We start from the raw sequence: 13,789 nt of genomic DNA on the forward strand, positions 1-13,789 counted from the left end.
CAAAGCCAGTATCTATAGGACTGAGAATGTTCTTGAGAGCAACGCTCTTGAGAGGCAGCGCAGGTTCAGCAACGTTCGAGCCAGTATCTACAGGACTGAGAAAGCGTTCAGGTTCTTGAGAGCAACGTTCGAGCCAGTATCTACAGGACTGAGAAAACGTTCAGGCTCTTGGAGCAGCAACACCTTTCATTCCCTTTACTGTACCTCCATTCATATTCTCAGTCTTCCATCTTACTTTTCACCCTCTTCTAACAATTATTTCTTAGTGCAGCTGTTAGGTTTTCCACCTGTTACACCTTTGTAACCTTTTACTCTCAATTTTCTTTTCAGCGCTGACCTCATAGGTCCCAGCACTTGGCCTTTGGCCTAAATTGTATATTCTATTCTATACGCCCAAGCCTTTCATAGTGATATAATGAAGGGGAGGGGTGGGGTTACCTTTATGTATCTTCAAATGTTGTCAGGATTGAGGGAGTTTGAAGTTAAGAGGTAGGAAGGATAATTGTCTCAGAAAGATTGTAACAAACAAAGCTTTGCGATACCCATTTCAGATCCACATTTACAAAGGCTTGAACAAGAGCTGCTGGAGAGGACTGATTAGGCAAGGGAGTGATTTGTTAAGATTTGAATCTATCAATATGTGAACTGATAAGGAAAGAGAGGATTTGAAAGTCACTAATAAAATATATGTAATTATAATTATATAGTATGTAATATATAATATATATATATATATATATATATATATATATATATATATATATATATATATATATATATATATATATATATATATATATATATATATATATATATATATACACACACACACGTTAGGCCAGATTAAGGGCAGGAATACGATGGGATACGCATTTTGTTTTAATCCTACGTTTCGTGACAACATCGCCACATCTTCAGGGATTTTCTACAAAATACAATATATGTTAACATTAAAAAAGAGCTGATTATAAGATCCGACAGTTGAAAAGGCTAAAACAATTTTCAACTATTGGATCTTATAATCAGCTCTTATTTTATGATAACGTAATGTATTTTATTTTGTAGAAAATCCCTGAAGATGTGGCGATGTTGTCACGAAACGTAGGATTAATACAAAATGCGTATCTCATCGTATTCCTGCCTCAATCTGCTTTCATCGTGTATATATATATATATATATATATATATATATATATATATATATATATATATATATATATATATATATATATGTATATATATATATACATATATATAAATATATATATATACATATATTTATATATATATAGAATATATATATATATACACATGTATGTATGTATACAGTGTATATTTAGATATTTCTTATTTGAAGCTCCTTTTAAACTTATTTATCTAATTATCTTAATTTCATACTAATTTTATTACGGCGTCAATAACCTAGGATGTTGTGACGCCAGTTTTAGTAGCCACAAATAAATCAATCACCAATAAAAAGAAAGAAAATTCAGGGCAGAAAACTATCGTAAAATGGTTCCAGAACCGGTGAAGGAAAATGTAATGGGAAATGTTAATTGCAGCTGACTCAGGCTGGTCTGATAAGAGCCCAGAAATGACAATGTAGAAATGAGTGAAGCCGTAAATAGGCAGTTCTGTTATCAGGCCTATAATGCCAGAGCCATTACTCTGGTGATAACCAGAGTAATATATATGTTCTTCCTTTGTCATTGTTAAGTGGAATCATGAATTAGAAAAAGCAATACCGATTAAATAATAATAGCGGAATAGATCAGATTACGCTTTCAGTGTACACTTGAAAAATATGTTGTGGCTTGTGTGTGTGTGTGTGAGAGAGAGAGAGAGAGAGAGAGAGAGAGAGAGAGAGAGAGAGAGAGAGAGAGAGAAATACCTCAGAGCCTGGCTCATGTGTATTAGCACGTTTTTTCTGGGGTTATCAGAGTGCTCATCCTTTCATTACAGCCACAATAGTGTACTTTCAATAATTCGAGATCAGTCGTTGAATATTTTTTCGGATTTCACGACATCACTCCGGTTCGGGGAGGGGGGAGGGGGTAGTGTCGTCAGTACACCGCATGACTTTACTTAAGGTTCTTTGCAGCGTGCCTTCGGCCCCTGGCCGCATCCGCTGTCATTCCTTTGACTGTACAATACATATTGTCTTTCTTCCATCTTACTTTCCTCCACCCTCTCCTAACAATTGATTCATGGTGCAGCTGCGAGGTTTTCCTCCTGTTACACCTTTCAGACCTTTTACTGTCAATTTCCGTTTCAGCGCTGAATGACCTCGTAGGTCCCGGTGCTTGGCCTTTCTCCTAAATCCTATATTCAGTTCGGTTGTAGTACGTATTCATTGACGGTTCGATTTAATATTTTTGCAAAATTTTATAGAAAATATGAAATTCGTAACAACTTCGGGACTCTTCTCTGTCATTCTTTCCCTCTCTTGACACGCTGATTGTTTGTACATAAGTTTGTTGTTCATCAGATGTCATCGCTTAATATATTTGATGATGATGAGACATATAATATCTATGTACGGATTTTACGAGGTTTTTCATGGAGAAGTAAGATAATCACGTATGGCAGTTGTACTACTGTAGATCTGTTGAATATATATATATATATATATATATATATATATATATATATATATATATATATATATATATATATATATATATATATATATATATATATATGTGTATATTATATTATGTTATATAAATATATATATATATGTATATTATATTATATTATATATATATATATATATATGTATATATATTTATATATATAAATGTATGATTATAATCACTTTTTGTACGTGATTCATTTATCACACATTACCACAGGTCTCTTATTTTTCACCTGTGGTAATGTGTGGTATATATATATATGTATATAGCCTATTTACAATATACACATTTATATTTATATATATATATGTATACACGTATAGTATATAATATATACAGTATATATACATACATGTATGTGTGTGTGCGCGCCTTAATGCCGCGTTTAGCTGAAAAAATGAAATTTATAATACCATGACAGTGCGCTATCGGCCTGTGTTAATTAGATGAAAACCCATGCATACATGCCGTAGAGTTTATTAAGTAGTGTGGATGGAACCTTACGCCGTCAAATCGTTTGGCAAGAAACTTCAGACACATTAATATTAAAACTGAAACACCTAGAAGTAGATATTTCCCAATACCATTTCCATTATGCAACTGATGCAAACTTATTTCTGGTCAGTGGTCCATTTTTTAATTTTTTTTTTTTTGTGTCGGAGGGGCGAAGGTTTGTAGGGTTTTATCCCGAGTTCTTTATATGTTTTTTAACAGATTCAGTAGATACGTTTTTATATGAAGTATATTTAAGGTTTTCTGTTGAACATTGAAATGATATATATAAGAGAAAAAGCACTTGATGAATTTTCTCTGAAGCTGAATTCTCTAAAGCTATATATATATATATATATATATATATATATATATATATATATATATATATATATATATATATATATATATATATATATATATATATATATATATATATATATATATAGCCACAATGCCCTCTTAATAATTCTTCGCGCTTTTTGGATATATATATATATGTATGTATGTGCTTTTTGATATGTATGTATGAATATGTATGCTATGTATGTATCTATATTGTATATATATTGATATAATTTTCATTGATTTAGGTAAAATGACCAGTAAACTTTTATATATATATATATATATATATATATATATATATATATATATATATATATATATATATATATATATATATATAGATAGGTATATATATTGTAAAATTGTTTCCATCCTAAATCAATGAAATTTATATCAATATATATACAATATATATATATACATATTATATATATACTTTATATTTTATATCCCGTTGTTATTATATATATATATATATATATATATATATATATATATATATATATATATATATATATATATATACATATATATATAATTACATTTTATATGTATAAATATTAATATGTATAAATGTGTATATAAAATCTATTGTGCCTCTATTGACCTAACCGACGAATTAAGTACCTAGAAGCTAGTTGGCTGTTGATGGTGGAAGCCGGTATAGAGAAGGCTGATGTGGATAGCAACTCAAAAAAAAAATGTTCTGTGAATCGGAAGATTAAAGCTCCCAAGAGCCATCTTGATAGTTGCATTTACTTGTCGGGGAGATTACCTGTAAATAAATCTGACAATATTTTCGTCCTCCGGGATGGGGAATCACTTTATCAAGTTCGTTCTCTGTGTAGATTCAGACATCTGGCAATATTTATTGAAAGTAGTGACGTCAAACTTGTCTTTGGGTACTAGGTGCGTGATCCGGTACGATTTTTGTCTCGAAATGGGTTCGTTGAAATGATGTAAGGCATTGCGTCTTGGCTCCCCGTAGGTGGCTAGTACCGTCTGTGCACCTCATTCGGTGCACTGTAGGCATTGCTTAAGGATCTTTGCAGCGTCCCTTCGGCCCCTAGCTGCAACCCCTTTCGTTTCTTTTACTGTACCTCTTTTCATATTCTCCTTCTTTCTTCTTACTTTCCACCCTCTCCTAACAATTGATTCATAGTGCAACTGCTTTGAGGTTTTCCTCCTGTTTACGTTTTTGAAACCTTCATACTGCCAGTTTCAGTTTCAGTGCTGAATGACTTCTTAGGTCCCAGCGCTTGGCCTTTGGCCTAAATTCTATATTCCACTCTATTGCATCTTGGCTTGTCCATCCGAGTAGCCTGGTATCCACAGGTTCGAGTCCACCGTGAGAGCGAATAACGAAGTAAATCTTGGATGAATTTATTGTATGTTCTAATATTGTAAGGAAAATGAAGAATTTAATGGGTGCTCTGGGAAATAAGGGGCCAAGTCTTCCTTGATTCTGTAGCTCTGCTATATTATATAAATTCATGCCGTGCGCACGCTGTGTACTACTTAATCTCATTGATTTATGCAAATCACGATGTGGAGAGTCATGCCAGCGTTTTACATTTTCTGTCTTTATTTATGTAACACCTCATCAAATCGTTCTTTATAATCATAGTAGGATAGGAAGACCATACAGGTGAACAGTAGTCTATAATTGTTTAAATCAAACGCTCACCCAGTGTGTGCATATGATTCTGATGTCTCTTTGGAAATGTACTAAGCATCCATGCTGACTTCTCACGTCAGTTCGCCTTGATTTTATCTATACGATTTGACCATGTCACTTCGTCAGATGACGACTCCTAAGGTCTTTAGGCATTACTTGGGGATCTTTGTAGCGTGCCTTCGGCCCCAAGCTGCAACCCCTATCATTCATTTTACTCTAACTCTTTTCGTATTCTCTTTCTTCCATCTTACTTTCCACCCTCTCCTAACAATTGATTCGTAGTGCAACTGCTTTGAGGTTTTCCTCCTGTTACACCTTTCAAGCCTTTTACTGTCAATTTTTGTTTCAGCGTTGAATGACCTCATAGGTCTCAGCGCTTGGTCTTTGGCCTAAATTCTATATTTCATTCCGTTTATCATTCACGAGTTTCGCGTAGGTCAAGATAGTGCATTTTAGCTCTGCGCCCAGGGATAAACTCTCCAACTTATTTCGAAACCGTTCGCTGCAATTTCCTCGATCGTCTCATATTGAATTGAATTGAATATAGAATTTAGGCCAAAGGCCAAGCACTGGGACCTATGAGGTCATTCAGCACTGAAACGGAAATGGACAGTAAAAGGTTTGAAATGTGTAACAGGAGGAAAACCTCAAAGCAGTCGCACTACGAATCAATTGTTAGGAGAGGATGGAAAGTAAGATGGAAGACAGAGAATATGAACGGAGGCACAGTAAAAAGGAATGAAAGGGGTTGCAGCTAGGGGCGGAAGGCAGGCTGCAAAGAACCTAAAGTAATGCCCACAGTGCACCGCATGAGGTGCAATGAAGGCACTTACCCTCCTACCGGGGTCGTCTGATACTGCAGAGACGCGGGAAGCGTTAGGGAACAGGATATAAATGGCCTCCGCCGGTTGCTATCAGAGTCACTAATCATTACGATAAGGAGAAGCGGACCGATGACTGTTCCTTGTGGAACACCCAAAAGGACTCTTCGTGGTTTGGACAGGGCTCCATTAGCTGACACCTGCAGCGTTCAGTTGAAGAGGAAGTTCCGTGGCCAGGCTCCTGTGGGTCCGCCTATCCGCGTTTCTGTGACGGAGAGAGAGAGAGAGGAGAGAGAGAGAGAGAGAGAGAGAGAGAGAGAGTTTCTGTGACGGAGAGAGAGAGAGAGAGAGAGAGAGAGCTTTTTGTGACACAGAAGAGAGAGAGAGAGAGAGAGAGAGAGAGAGAGAGAGAGAGAGAGAACTGTGACAGATAGAGAAAGAGAGAGAGAAAGAGTTTCTGTGACGGAAAGAGAGAGAGAGGTGACAGAGAGAGAGAGAGAGTTTCTGTGAGAGAGAGAGAGAGAGAGAGAGAGAGAGAGAGAATCGTGCACACTGAACATTCAGTCTCCTTTTGAGGGCGAAGTAAATAGAAGGCCGCATGAGAGAGAGAGAGAGAGAGAGAGAGAGAGAGAGAGAGAGAGAGAGAGAGAGAGAGGAGCTCCTGGCGCGTCCACAGAGGTGAACCAAGTCTGGTATCAGTGTCCAATAAGGAAAGATTGTAGTATCTGCTGGGCACCGCCTTCGCTCTATACCCAAGAGAAGGGCGGGGAGAGGTTATATCTTGACCCAGCACCTGGTTGGTTCTCACACGTCAGCCCTTGAGGGAGAGAGAGAGAGAGAGAGAGAGAGAGAGAGAGAGAGACTTAAATTTCCAACGTCCTTAGTACTTATGGATTTCGATATGGCCACTGTACAGGTGGAGAGAGAGTCCAACGTCCTTAGAGAGAGCCACTGTACAGGTGTAGAGAGAGAGAGAGAGAGAGAGAGAGAGAGAGAGAGAGAGAGAGAGAGGGAGTGAAAGTTTGAGAAAGGGAGAGAAAGAAAGATGGATTAACATTTAAATGCTATCTTCAGAATCCGTATTACATTCCACATGGAGAGAGAGAGAGAGAGAGAGAGAGAGAGAGAGCTTAATCTTCAGCATCTGTGATACCGACGGATTCCTTAAAACGTCACTTTCCACTTAGCAGCAAAGTGCCCCGAAAGCTCGCTAATGAGGGTTGCATAAATGCGACGCAGAGGTCACCCTTTCCGATTGTAAGGTTCGCGGGCGACGCCTCAAATGTAAGCGCTTAGCAAAGCGGAAGTGTCCATAATACCTGTTGCCTCAGCAAGGGTCTGGTGGTGCGGTCGTCTGGGTGAATTTTGGATAGCGTGTTTTATCTTTCAGATATTCTCTATAATAATAAAATCCGAGTGGATCTTCCTTGTTTGTCCGCCCCGGGTGGGGGCGGGGTAGGTAGGGGATCGGGAGGGTAGGGGAGACATGACACATCCACCGTCCTCCGGCAAACATCGGGAGAGTAGGGGAGATCCACTCACCCTCCCTGCAAAAACATCTGGTGGGGTGGGGAGGTGGGGATCAGGAGGGTGGGGACACTTCATCCCCTCCTCCTGCAAACCTGTTTGTCCACCCCTGGCTGGGGCAGTGTAGGTAGGGATCGGGAGGGGGGAGACTTGACACATCCACCCTCCTCCTGCAAACCTGTTTATCCGCCCCGGTGGGGGCAGGTGGGGATGGGAGGGGTAGGGAGACGAGACGGCTTGGGAGGTTCCAGCGCAGGGAGCTATGTTATGTATACCTTACACCAGACCCTCCTGCAAACCTGTTTTTCCTAGGGCTGGCCCGAAGGATTAGACTTACTTTACGTGGGGAACCAACTGGTTACCTGGACGGGATCGGGAGGGTAGGGTTAGACCGAGATGGATTTCTAGCGCCGGGTTCCAGTTCATTGTAGCATGCGCCATCAAGCCCGTAAGGCATATTATATCATGAAGGAGTTATAACAGTTCGTGTTTACACTATAATGGTCCGTTTCATCGCCTCTTAACAACTAAATGCGTTTCAGTTTAATGTGCATAAATGCCCTTATCTGACCCTAATTAGAGAATCAGAGAATTAATTAGAGAATTAAAGTTGTTACTGTCAACGGTAATCTGAAAGTACTCGTTCTTTGTGGGCTAGAAACATCAGTTAACTAAACACTGAAAGTGTGACGTGTCGGTTTGGCTTCGCTAGAAACAATAGTCTCGTAACTAGGAATTATCTCCTAACTAGTGATATCAGGTTACTGTGTCGTGACCAAGACGTTGTTTTTATTGTTTTCTTATTGTTTTCCAGCTAGAATTGCTAAGTGTCTGAACCTGACCTTCGATGGGATCTATAGGAAGGTATCAAATTTCTAAAGAAGTTGGCCATTGGTACCACACGACTCCTGACATCAACAAACAAGTAAAAAGTGCGCCGAAGTTTCTTTGGCGCAGTCGAGTTTTCTGCACAGCGTATAATGCTGTATGAAACTCTGAGCCACGGCCCGTGAAACCCTCAGCAGCGGCCCATCAAAATTTCAGCCACGGCCCGGTGGTGGCCTGTGTTGTTGGCACCTATAGCGGCTCCAGACGCACTTTCATGGCTAACTTTAACCTTAATTAAAATAAAAACTACTGAGGCTAAAGGGCTGCAATTTGGCATGTTTGCTTATTGGAGGGTGGATGATCTACATACCAATTTGCAGCCCTCTAGCCTCAGTAGTTTTTAAGATCTGAGGGCGGACGGAAAAAGTGCGGACGGACAGACAAATAGCCACCTCAATAGTTTTCTTTTACAGAAAACTAAAATCTGACAACCTTATTGACTAATACATTGTAACTTAACCTTAAAAGACATTTTATTTAAATGAAAGTATATATATATATATATATATATATATATATATATATATATATATATATATATATATATATATATATATATATATATATAGAAATAATCGACACACAATCACGTGTGGAACAGAAATAAATTTCTGACTCACGTCAGGATCGAACCCAGGTCTTTCAATTGAAAGGCAAGTAATATGGTTACCATAGATATTTTTCATTTTAATGAGTATTCTGTCAAAATGATTTGGGATAGACATAACCCACTGGTACCATATACCGTCAAAACTCTGATAATACGAGAAATTCACGCGCTTAATAGTGACATTCTATGCAAGCTTCTTATGATTGTGGAAAATATTACGTTGATCGGATACGAATAGCATCTGTACTACTTTGTTACAAATTCAACCAGTCATACCATGAACGTCCAAAGTAGTAGCTGTGATTACCCTATACTCGTGAATAATGCAGTATAAAATTGACTTTATACCGACGTAAATGTTATACAGGCGACATATATGGTATATTGTATGGTGGTAATTTTAATAATATCGAATAGATACATAAGAGTGGATCACTTGTTCTACAAGTAATAAACAAAGACCAAAAGAGAAGAAAACAAGTAATGTAATTTATGATAATTTCATTTACAGAAAATCCAATATATACATATATATATATATATATATATATTAGGTGTGTGTATGTATGTATGTATATATGTACGTATGTATATTAAATATAAGTCTACTGCTTTCTTCAGTTCTATTCCATTTTTTTTCCTCAGTCATTATTTTGTCTTGAGCTCTGGTGCTAGGTAAGGACAATGGGTTTTTCGTTCGAGGCTCTTTACATAAAGCTCAGGTAGTACGATTTGCATATGAATCCAAGTCTTGATGGAAACTAGGGTGAAAATAAAGGTGAAGAAAAAAAAAAAAAAAGAGGTGGTTTCACCACCAAAGAATGTGATGATAATCCAGCCCTTTCAAAACACGAGTCAAGGAAAATAGTATAGAAATGATTCCAAATTTGGCTGTGCAGCGTTGACCAACTCCCAAAACTTGAGCCTAGTCTTCGTGATTTTTGATCACAAGTATTTTATACGTAATTTTGAAATCATAATTATTATAATTATTATTTTTTATTCCAGTTTGTATCTCTAATTAGACCGGATCTTTCCTAGATAGTGACCCCCAAGGGTAAGTTTTAACCCGGTGTGCCACCTTTGCGGCGTGTTTAGTACAAGCCCGTTGGGGATGACCTGAAATACATAAACAAAAGACTGTAAATATCGCAACGATAATGACCCACAAGAAATATTAGTCCTAGATAACGACCCCGAAAACCCTTGGGGGTCACTATCTAGGAAAGGTCCATTAGATCTTCAGCTCCAAAAATCGACTCTTCCAAAATAATCTTATTTTTCAATGTATGTTCTAAGATTACATGCATTGATATGACCCTTTTTCTGCATTCTTCAAATATTAAATGATTGTGACTCACAACTAAATAGTTTTTTATGACCTATTTGTTACGCCTATCTCTCAGAATAATTATTCTGGGTTCATTTAATCATTCTCATCCCTCAAAATAGTCAGGTTCAGTTTGTGACCCAGAATAATTATTCTGAGAGATTAACAAATAGGTCATCATTTAGTGATGAGTCACAATCATTTAATATTTGAAGAATGCAGAAAATGGGTCATATAACATGTAATCTTAGAACATATGGCTCTAGCTTATCATTCTCATCTTTCCAGTAGTCTGCGTGCTCCAGTGTATCATTCTCATTCCCCTTAATAGTTGGACCAGTGTATCATTCTCATTCCCCTTAATAGTTGGAGTGGCTCCAGTTTATCATTTTCATCCCTCCCAATAGATTGGCTCTAGTTCATTATTCTCTTCCCCCCAAATGGTTAGGATTGGCTCCAGTTTATCGTTCTCATCCCACTTATTAGTAGGAGTGGCTACAGTTTATCACTGTCATCCCTTATTATAGTGGGTACAGTTCCAGTTTATCATTCTCATTCCTGTAAATAGTTTTTCTGGCTCCAGTTTATCATTCTCACCCCTCAAAATAGTTGTGGTGACTCCAGTTTTATGACTCATCCCTTAGAGGTGATATTGCGACTCCACTTTTGAATTTTTGTCCCACAAAATTTCAATTTTTGAGGGTCCAGGTTATTAACCTTATCGTCCTGAAAACCAAATTCGTTAATTTTGTGTGTAGTATTAGATAAATTGGCCTGACGGGGTGTATCGCAGCTGGCGAGAATAATTCTCACTTGATCAACGTCATCCCTGAAAACTGTGAGACTTTTACCACAGTTTTCAGCATCGGTTGCAGCTGTACCGAGAATCCCTCCTCGTTCATAAATAAGCATTGATCAAGATAGATATCAGAAGGCGTGCCGCACATTTTCAGATTTTCGAGAATTCTTGTTCCTCCTTAGATCTAATCAACTTCCTTCTCCTCCCTCTCATTCTCTTGCTCCTCCTCCTCCTTCTCATTCTCTTGCTCCTCCTCCTTCTCATTCTCTTGCTCCTCCTCCCTCCTCCTCCTCCTCCTCCTCCTCCTCCTCCTCCTCCTCCTCCTCCTCCTCCTGCTCTTGTCTCGCACTTTGTAAAAGAATACGAATCTTTTCACGCCAATCATATAACTCCTTTCAACCCTTATATTTCTATAGTTACACCATCGTGTACTGTTTGCGGTCCCTTGCGAACACTCCTTATACATCACTCCTCCCCCACCTCAACGTCTGTGGCCTCCCCGTCTCTGGACAAATAAATGCGACTATCCAAGGCAACCCACTTTTCAAGATATGCAAAAGCCACGGACGGAAGAGAAGCCGGCGATAGTAGGGAAGCCTAAGGCTCTGTGGGGTTGGGGGTGGGGGGGTGTTGAGCTATTTTGATCTGGCATCGTTAAGATCGCCGTCAGGCAGGTACTGCCAGGGTGGGTGCCCTAATACGGGCAAAAATACCCCTGGATGAGCTCGATTTAAGATCGGTTAATTGTACAGATGTTTTCTGGCGGTCTGGAATCTCGCCTTGAAGAACACCACCTTGGGAGCACCGCCTTGAAAAACATCGGGTGGAAGAACACCACCTTGAAGAACACACTTTAAGAACACCACCTTGAAGAATACTGCCTTGAAGAACTCCGCATTGAAGAACACTGCCTTGAAGAACACCGCCTTGAAGAAAGAACACAGCCTTGAAGAACACTGCCTTGAAGAACATCTCATTGAAGAACACAGCCTTTAAGAATACCGCCTTGTAGAACACACCCTTGAAGAACACTTCCTTGTAGAACACAGCCTTGACGAATGCCGTCTTGTAGAGTACTGTCTTGAAGAACACCGCCTAGAAGAACACAGCCTTGAAGAACACGGCGTTAAAGAACACATCATTGAAGGGCACACATCACTGAAGAACACTGCCAAGAAGAACAACCTTGAAGAATACCCCCTTGAAGAACACCGCCTCGAAGAACGCCACCTTGAAAAACACCGCCTTGAAGAACACTGCCTAGAAGAATACAAGCTTGAAGAACACTGGCTCGAAGAACACCACCTCGAAGAACACTGCCTAGAAGAATACCGGTCTGAAGAACACCGCCACGAAGAACACCGCCTCGAAGAACACCGCCTCGAAGAACACAGCCTTGAAGAACACCACCTAGAAGAATACCGCCTTGAAGAACACAGCCTCGAAGAACACTGCCTCGAAGAACACCACCTTGAAGAATGCCGCCTTGCTCCGGGAGGCGCCCCGTTTCCCTCGCTTCCGCTCCCGTCGGACAGGGCGTTGTTGCCATCCTTTCCCTAAGGGAAACTGGTCTCTGAGATGCACCTCCTGCCGCCATCACCACCACTGGATGGAATTGAGAGCTGCAAGTTCAAAAGGTTTCCAGTCGACAAAACTTTGGCGGGGAAATTCGTCGACCATTTTCCCCCCTTCATCTGTCCGCACTTTTTCTGTCCGCCCTCAGATCTTGAAAACTACTGAGGCTAGAGGGCTGCAAATTGGTATGTTGATCATCCACCCTCCAATCACCAAACATACCAAATTGCAGCCCTCTAGCCTCAGTAGTTTTTATTTTATTTAAGGTTAAAGTTAGCCATACTTGTGCCTCTGGCCAATACCGGGCAGTCATTAAAGTTTCATGGGCCGCTGCTCATACAGCATTATACCGACACCACCGAAACATAGATCTATTTTCGGTGACCTTGATTATATGCTGTAGCAGCTGTGCAGAAAACTCGATTGCGCCGAAGAAACTTCGGCGAATTTCTACCTATTTATTTTCTTTGATTTTCGTGCTGGTGAGTCAGCAGTTCAAGTCTCGCAACGGTCGCTTATCGAAGCAGGTTACAACTACCTTTTTTTCTCTTTACTTTTTTTATTTCTTTTTGTCTGTTGTTTTTGTACGTGTCCTGCTTGCTTAGCTTAGTGGAGCTTGAGGGTTGGGTGTAGTAGTAGTAGTAGTACCCTTTCTTAATTGGGTGTCCACGCTGAGGTGAGGTAGGTTAGTTTTTTTTTTAATTCCTTCTTAGAACTAGAAGATCAAGGCTTTTGTGTAAACTGCGATTATTAGGTTTGCGTGCCTTCGTCTTCGCTCGGACATACACACACACAAACATGTACAGTATATATATATATAAAATATATATACATATATATATATATTTATTTATATATATTATACACACAAACACACACACACACACCCACGGAGCAAGACACTCGGGCGATAACTGTATAACGAGAGGCTGGAGATCGGTGGAAAATTTTGGAAGTGAATTCATAGGAAATACCTGAGTCCCGGACGTGGAAGCGATGGTGAGGATTATATATATATATATATATATATATATATATATATATATATATATATATATATATATATATATATATATATATAT

General features: G+C 39.0%; 2 protein-coding genes across 11 annotated transcripts in view; both read left to right on the forward strand.

The window, feature by feature from the left end:
* The window catches only part of LOC136853202 (glutathione S-transferase 1-like), a 498,955-nt gene that overhangs the window by 71,307 nt on the left and 413,859 nt on the right, over positions 1-13,789 (forward strand). The window lies entirely within an intron of this gene.
* Positions 7,465-12,692, forward strand: LOC136852850 (acrosomal protein SP-10-like). The gene is made up of 2 exons (XM_067127755.1): positions 7,465-7,501; positions 12,145-12,692. Exons 1-2 carry the CDS (start codon positions 7,465-7,467, stop codon positions 12,690-12,692), a joined length of 585 nt encoding a protein of 194 aa, XP_066983856.1.

The sequence above is a fragment of the Macrobrachium rosenbergii genome, chromosome 26 (assembly GCF_040412425.1).
Source record: "Macrobrachium rosenbergii isolate ZJJX-2024 chromosome 26, ASM4041242v1, whole genome shotgun sequence".
NCBI classification, from domain to species: domain Eukaryota; kingdom Metazoa; phylum Arthropoda; class Malacostraca; order Decapoda; family Palaemonidae; genus Macrobrachium; species Macrobrachium rosenbergii.